Below are 8,407 nucleotides of genomic sequence, written 5' to 3'. Positions count from 1 at the left end.
GGCAGCCCCACACATGGATTTGCCATCTCTGCCTAAAGCGCCTCCACCTCAGCGCATCAGGCTGGAAGCCAGAGCAGGAGAGATGCGCTCCCTTCCCCACCGGGGTGACACAGACCCCTAAGCCAACGTTCCCCCCTCCCCTCCAGGCTGTGATCGCTCCCCGCCGTGGGTGGAGGGGCACACCACCCCCATAACGAGCCTCTCCTCCGAGTCCGTGACTACCACAGGGCCAGCGCCGACTCCCCGCGGGCGGGGAGCGAGGCCCGGCTGAGGGCTCAGGTACCCGGCTGCTGCCCCGTCCTCCGGGGCGCTGTTACTGTAATTGCCGAGGCAGGGCCAGCCGCCGGGGAGCAGGTAACGAGCCCTGCCTCCCCCGGGCGCGCAGCGCGGGTAAACACCGGCAGCGAGCGGCGCGCAGGGGCAGGCGGCCGGCGGGCTCTCCTCACGCACGGCCGTTCCCGCCCTCGCGCAGCGCCCGCTGCCCTCACGCTTGACAGCCCCACCCGCGAGCGCGGGGGCGGCCACCGGTCCGGGCGGTGAGGGGAGCGGGCGCCGCGCACCCCGCTGCCGTCGCGGCCCCCCCGGGCTCCCCGCGGCGGCTGGAAGCTTTTCCCCGGACGGCCGCCCGCTGCCCGCGCCGCCATGGCGGGCGGCGAGGCGGGGGGGGCGGGCGCGGGACTCCCCTGGCGGTGACGTGTGTTGCCATGGCGACGCCCAGGCAGCGTCTCGCTCTTTGGGGGGGGGTGGGGGGATGACAACAAATATGGCGGAGAGGAGCAGGACGGCAGAGACGGGTCAGTGCCAGCCGCAGTCGCCTGGGCGGGGGGAGAGGGGAAGAGCCCCGTTTCTCCAGGGGCTTGTGGCAGTCGAGGGGGCCTGCCTCGCAACTGAGTGCGGGGGACGGAGCCCTTCTCTCAGGGGAAAGGGAGGGAAGCGCCTCCTGGCCGAGGGCACTGAGGTGAAGAAGGGGCCGGGGCAGAGGCCCCTGCCCAGGGAGCTGCGGAGGAGGACAAGGCGCCTTCCCCTGGGGACGAGGAGCGTCTTCCCGGGGGAGAAGCGGTCGTGGGGAGCGCCCCTTCAGGCAGGGAGAGGGGGAAGAGCCCCCAGGCGCTCCAGCCCTGCCTGAGGGGGGCTGCCCCGCCGTGGGGAGGGGGGCGGGAGGGCCAGAGCCCGCCTCAGCCGGCAGGACGTGGGGCAGAGCCCCGGCGGAGCGAGGGCGAAGCTGGCGGTGGGGCAGCCCCGCTCCCCCCCGCGCAGGGGGCACAGGTGACGGGAGCGAAGAGCCGAGCCAAACGGTGGGGCACTGGAGTTCCCCTCACTCAAGAAGCCACGATTTGCTTTATTCAGAGTGAAAGAATGTCAGGTGAAGACAGTGGGTTGGAACTGGAAGTGCACCAGGAGGCTGATGGCTTGGGGGTTGGCCTGCAGGTGCTGCTTCACCTGTCCCCGGGGGCTGCTGAGGGCAGCCTGCTGCTCGCCTTACACCTCACATACCTTATTCTATGAGCATCACTTTAAGGAAGGTGCCAAATGTTCCTCTTCCTATTGAGGATATGTTAACAATGGCTCTTAACTATGTATATGTGAAGATAAGTTTGTCTGTGAAACCGAAGTTTTTGCCTTTCCTCATAAATGATAGGGATCCTATAGGTACAGGGGTCTTTCCAATTGTCACAAAACACAGTTAAGGTCTGTTCCAACCTGTGTGAAAACAAACCTCCCCAAAATAAGTTCTGAAAATTAGAGATCTTAACATTTGGAGGATGAAACAAAGGTGACAGTTTTTCTGAATATTTAATATCCCACAGCATCATACATAAACTATCTGCATTCCTGAACCCAAAGTTCATTTTCCTAGCCTACTGTGTTAGCTGCTGTGCCTGTGCTTTTCAGCCTCAGAAGTGGCTCCAAATGAAGATGCATTATCCATAGAACTGATTTTGGATTTTTGGGCCACTTAAGGTGAAAAAAAAACCTACAAATGCTGCATCTAAATGGATTTGCTGTAAGGTTCTTGAATTCCCCGTATTCAGCTGTGCTGTTGATGAAACCTACAAACCATACTGTGCAGTTGATTGTACATTAAACTTGTCCATGAGACAGGTGATTCTTTTCATCCACTGTGTTGTGTGACACTACTAAACACAGCTGATGAGCCCTGACTGTGCTGTGAAACAGGAAAACAAATCTCCAGTGGCTCTTTGACTTTGTCAGCTTTCCTACCTACTTCATCTACCTGTGTCTTTGCTGTTGTCAGTAACTTTCTTTAATATACAGTGTAACTTTCCTACTATTTCCAGATCAGTGCATAAACATGCTCTTGTATTGTGTTCTCTGCTGTATTATTTAAATCTGCAGACTTACAGTATTTGCTTTTTATTTTCAACCTTGTCAGACCCTTCTCCACATCTACCCATTGCAGCTAACTAATATGTGATTTTATCATAAATGTTGTGTTTCAGCTTGTGCGGAAATCCTGTTTTGTTGCATGTTCCTGATACACGTCTGCTTAAGTTTTGCAATGCCTGTCTGGCCACTTTGCAAGTCTTGATTTACAGTTCCTTCTTTTTTGGAGGAGCCAGATGAGGAATTAGAAATGCAAAGAACCACAGTCATAGGAAAAAGACCACAAACTCGCAGAGATCAATGGGACTTGGGAAGCAATCTTGTTATCTTGGACCATTTTTTGAGAAAGGACATGGAAAGTAGGCTGTACAAAAAAAAAGGTGGGGCGATGTAGTTTTTTCTTTTTTTTCTCCCCCCCCACCCCATTCCCCTTTAAACTTTGGTTTCTAAGGGATCCTTGGCAGGTCCCCAAAAGAACCTGCTTGTCCGCTTAGTGCTGGGTGACACTAATGCTCTTGATGTGCTCGTAATGCACTTGGGAAACGTTTTTGGTGCATCCTGACTACTAAGTATGTCTTCATGATATGCGAGATCTGGACCAGTCTTTAGGAGATACAGGAATCTAGCTCTGGAACCTGCATTTTGCACAAATTTAAATTTTTATGTATGGTTGTAAGGAGAATGAAGCCATTACAGAAGGACCAAACATTGTTCAAAGCATATAAATTGATTTAGCAAGTATGACTACATTATACTTGCTGTTTTGTTTTTACAGAAACATCATGTTATTATTCCTGGATCAGAAAACAGAATTAATAACTAATTCTTATCTTCTGATCTTGAAATAATGATTATTATTTGTAATTTTCAAGTAAGAAAACTGAGTTACAGAAAAAGGTAACTTATCCATGCTTTATAGCCACAGAGATTAATGTTATGGACCATTCTTTACTGATTTAATTCAGTAACCTGTGTTTGACAAGAGTCAGTGTCAAGGAAAGATGTCAGGAAGAATATAATGTACACTTAACAGAAGGGTGACTCTAAAATTTAGCTTTCTTCCTAAATATTATCTGATACTGAATTATATACATCTAAGATGCTTACACCCCCTCCACACTCAGCTTTGATAATATACTGTGTCAAGAAGCTTTGTATGTTAATTATACTTTATGGAAAACATACCTTTTTATAATTAAGAATTTTTCATTTCAGTTTTATTAGTTACTCATACTTCTGTTATAGAAAAAGTAAATCTGTTAATCTTTCTTACACTGGTAATTATATTTATTGTCTCTGTATATGCAGATCTTTTCATATTTCCATTCCTTTTTCTTGTAGAAGATTTTTGTTTCTGTAATAACTTGCAAATTTTTGCACTTTTTTTTTTTTTAATTGAGGAGAGGGGCTAGGACCACAGAATTTCACAAAGTACTTCAGAAGATGGCCTACCATTAGCTTTTATATTGTCTATATACCAAAGCTTTTATATTTAGACCATTATACTGTTACACTACACTCACTATTGTTTTCTATATAATGGTTTAAACTAATCTGTCTGTTTCAAATGAGATTGAGACATGATATGGAAGGTAGTTTATCTCGTATCTGTCTGCTGTGGAGTTCATGTTCTGGTGCTGTCCTCTCTGGACTAGGCAGACATCTGGTATAATCCATTAAAATAGTTCCTGTGTTCTGATGTTTGGTTAGAGTGCTGCAAATCAACTCGCTTTACCCTGGATTAATCAATCATTTTCCCATTGCACTTGGCTCCTTAGTCCTAGCTCTTTCCTTGGAAGTGCTCAAATCAGCTTTCTGCAATCAACTGTAAATTTGTACGCTGCCCTGTCTGGGTTTCCAGGCTGAAACCTTTATGTCTCAAGCTGGGAATCCAAATTAAAAGCAACTTAAATCTTCACAAATTAAGTCTGCAGGAGAATGAAGGTGATTAAGACTAGTTGGTTGCTTCAGGAGCTTCTTGGTTTGACTTCTAGTTCTGTTCAGCTAACCTTGATGTCTCAGACCTTTGGAAGACACGAGATATAGCAAAGACAGCCAGTTTTGTTAAGTTTCTTCAAAAATAGATCTTACTCTGTAGCAAAGAGGATGTTATTAGCTTCTCTAAGGAAGATTTAGGAGTAGGTCAAAGTGAGTACAGAATGCTTGTATTTACTAATTTTTTGACCCATGAACTACATGAAAGTGTTTAACTTTTCAGACATGGATCTAGGTAAAATTTCACTAGTTATCTCATTCTCCCCAGGTTACTCTTATTCTTCTAGGCATCTATATTACCTTCGGAAGACTTGCTTCCAGAGGCCTGAATGATCAAAGGGTGCAGGTTATCTCTCAGTTCTGTAATAGTTTCCTATCTGAGGCAGCTGCATATTAGCCTGGATTGACAGTTCTAATATGTGTTATTCCACAGTTGCTAGTCATTTTGTGGGTATTAGTATTTCTGATATTTCATTGGGTCATCATCACTGAAATCATAGTGAAAGCAAAAAAAAGGCATTTACTCACAGTACTGGATAGGATACAAATATATGTCTTTAGACCAAAGATCCTTGCTATCGGAACAAGCAGATTTCCCAGCTGAATGTGTAGTTTTTCATGTTTATTTACGTGTCATGATAGATACCTTGCAGAGCTATGTTAAGTCACATTTCATATTAAGAATGGTTAGAATTTTTGAAAGCGTTCATAGCTAGGCTGACGGGTTCAGGGAGGTGAGCTTTAAACCCCCCTCTTCCCCAAGTTTGGGTAGTAATTAACATTTCTAAAATACTTAATGTTGAGATCGTTATTTCAGAGTTCTGTATGTGGAAGGCTTGATAGAATAGCTGTGTAAATTCTGCGGTGTTTTCTAATTGATTTTAATATGGTAGTGCTGAGATGGACTATAGGTTTTGATTATTCTTTCAAAAAAGAATAGTTATTCTATTAAAAATATTGTACATTGCATATGGCATGAACACATTATAGTATCAGGAACTTTCTTTTAGGTGGCCTTAATTATCAATAAAAAGCTGAACTAAATAAGACAACCTAATTTATTTGTCTTTAAATATAGGCCTTTTTCATAACTGGAACTTCTCATTCAGTAGCTATGATGAAATTTAAAAGAGGAAAAATCAGCTAATTACTTTAACAATATTATTTAATCTTGGTCTTTAAAATAACACCATATATTAGTGGTACTTTTGGTCTTCCAGGCAAATTTCATTTCTTCAACTGAATTGTCCTTAAATTATTTTTGAATTTTCAAGTGTATGTAAACAATGTAGCTTACAAGCCTGTAAACATAGCTGAATTCCCGTGTTTGGGAAAAGACATTGTAGTCTTCATGCTGAAAGGGATCTGCCCACTCTTCCTGTCTACACAAAAAGATTACAGAAGTCAGTGGAAAACTGTAAGGGTACTGGGCCCAGACTTGCAGATGTTCACACGCCATGAAGAACTATTTACAGTTGTTTATAAAATGCTGCAGGATGTATTTGTAAACAAATCTAAAATGTGTTTTTTTACAAACACATTTGCCAGAACTTACTGATAGCAAGCATGGGTACATTTTAGCATAGGTGGTTTGAAATCCAGATGATATGGAAAAAGGTTTGTTAGTAAATTTGAGGCACTCTGTAAGAGACCATTAACTACTTCAGTTTTTGCTGCTTAAGTTGGAATATTAATTAAAGTGATACATAAAAATTAACTGTAGTTGCTGCAGAAAAATAATGTAATAATCATTATACTTTGTTGCCAGTAGACTGATATTTAACTAATTTCCAACTTTTTCAGTTATCTAGTGGAAACAATCCCCAATAGAAGAATTCGTTGAGGAAGAGCTGCTAATATATTTTTGGTACTTACAGCTTTGATCATATTCCTATTACATAATTTGCCACAAAAGGAGACCTGAGAAATACTAATGAAGGCTTTATAGAGCCAGAAGATATAATTTCAGAAAAAGACAGAAACACGAATGAGTTGGGTGTTCCAGTTGCCATTTTTTAATGGTTTACCATTTCCTAGCTATATTTCTATCAGTTTTTTCTTTGACAAATAATCAAAGCTTCTGAGAGTTACTTACCTCAAGCCTCCTGTTTTTTCTTCCAGTGAAGTTCAAAGCACCCTATTAATTATTAGCACTTGTGAGAGTTTTTGAATTTGTAAAAAGTAAAATGAGACATATTGAGAATTTTAATAGGTTTTGTACTGAAATTTGTAAAACAGAAGTTTCTGCAAGTTTCTTTAGTGTTGCTGTCACTGTATTTATAGGCAGAAGTCTCATGCAAAAAACCAGATCAACCTCAGAATGCATTTACATGGCCTGCATAGCATTTCTGTTTCTTTTTAAGTTGAGCTTTATAGATTTAATACTCATTAAAATAGTTTTTTAGAGTCAGCTTCTTGTGTTAAAATGTAACTGGCTTGATCTCCATGGGGCCACTAGCAGGACTGGGAAAGTTAGTTCTGCAGCACAAGCCTGCTTTCCAAATGGGACACCTAATACCAATAGCTGTAACCTTTCACAGAAGAAATGGACAACTTGTTTACACGCAGAGATTTTCCTTCCTCCTGTTCCTCTTTCCTCCAGCAACACCTGTTTAGGGACAAAAATAATAGAGTGGAATGGCTGTATAATCATACTTACTTTTTTTTTTTTTTTTTTTTTTTTTTTTTAAATAAAGAGCTAGGATACCCTGATGACAGAAAGCACCGTCCCCCAGTTAAATGAGGTGCTAGAGGATACAGAGAGGAGTTTGGTACAGATATTTACTGCTAATGTCATTCAGATCCAGTGGTGCTGCTTCTGCTCAGCAGTGGTGCTGCTGGATGCGGACTGGCTCCAGCACACCCACCTAGGTGTGTGCATTGTGCTACGTCACTCTTGTTCCTGGAGGACTGATTGTGCTGCCCTTTCCAGAACTATGTGATTCTATAGAAACCAGCTTAGTTTTCTCAAATAATCACCAAAAGTAGTTGGCATGCAGAGCCTTGATGCAGAATTGTTATGTTTAGATTGCATTGTACCTGAGGTAATAAATTCTTCTAGGCTCAAGTTGTGCCTGCAGTTATGGAGATAAACCGATTTACTAGTAATCGAGAGCTGGTTATGGGCACACACCTATGTGTCCCATGTCCCCACTTCCCTGTCACATTGTCCCCACAACTCAGTTTCTTGACTTTGCCACAGGCCGAGCCTGTCGTTTAAGAAGTGCTATATTTTTAAATTTTAAATATGTTTTTTTGTAGAGGAGTGAAGGCAATGGGTTGATTAATGTGGATAATATGCAGCTGTGGCCTTGCTACGAAGGCAGTGGGTTGATTGGCATGGATGATGTGCAGCTGTAGCTCGTTCCCGCTAGGTGGTTAAATAGCCCTGAGGAGTATGGGAGAGGATGTCAGGCAGCAGAGAGAAGGAGGATTGTGGTTTGGCCTTTGGAGGATGGAGAAACAGCATAGGCAGTAGAATCTGACCAACAGTAAAGCCTTGTTGCAACTTGCTAGTTTGCTTTGTACTGTGACATTTTTTGAAGTAGTTTTACTCATTGTATGCCAGAATGGTTTGGAAAGCTGCTCTACCATAATAATAATAATAGCTTCAATTTCATTTTGTCACAGGCTGTGCAAATTCAGAGATGTTGACTTTAGTATTAAATCTAGGACTGTGATCCTGCAAATGTTGGGCATAGAGTTTGATGTATATATGTATATAGTAAAGTGTTTTCATGGTTGGTTCTATTTTAGGATAAGTAATGTATTAAGGTTAGAGGCTAAATCTTATACAGTGTGATACATATATTTTCTAATATACATATGTGTCCCTGTTCTCTCAGTATGGTTAACTGGCTGACTTCATAGATTCATTGTGGTAAAAATCAAGTGTGGAAGAGGGGATGGGGGGATAAAATAGTTAGCTTAATTCTTATAATTAAATAAGTTATCTAACTGTGTTTTGTTTACTTGCTAAATCATAAAGCTGTTTACTTAGCAGTGGATCTCATAATCATGAGTGAAAACTGGCAAGATTTTGCTTTTACTTATAGCTTCATAACCA

The 8,407-nt window shown here is 42.7% G+C and overlaps 1 protein-coding gene across 4 annotated transcripts in view; it reads left to right on the top strand.

Moving 5' to 3' along the window:
• Nucleotides 1-755: 755 nt before the first annotated feature.
• LOC121095490 (BEN domain-containing protein 5) overlaps nucleotides 756-8,407 on the top strand; it is a 964,914-nt gene continuing 957,262 nt past the window's right edge. For all 4 annotated transcript variants that reach the window (XM_040610380.1, XM_040610378.1, XM_040610379.1 and 1 more), the window contains exon 1: nucleotides 756-794. In XM_040610380.1, the coding sequence (XP_040466314.1) occupies nucleotides 764-794 (31 nt within the window). In that variant the 5' untranslated portion in view covers nucleotides 756-763. The remainder of the gene's footprint in view (nucleotides 795-8,407) is intronic.

Source organism: Falco naumanni, chromosome 11 (assembly GCF_017639655.2).
Source record: "Falco naumanni isolate bFalNau1 chromosome 11, bFalNau1.pat, whole genome shotgun sequence".
NCBI lineage: Eukaryota > Metazoa > Chordata > Aves > Falconiformes > Falconidae > Falco > Falco naumanni.
This window is presented reverse-complemented; position numbering and strand designations above follow the sequence as displayed.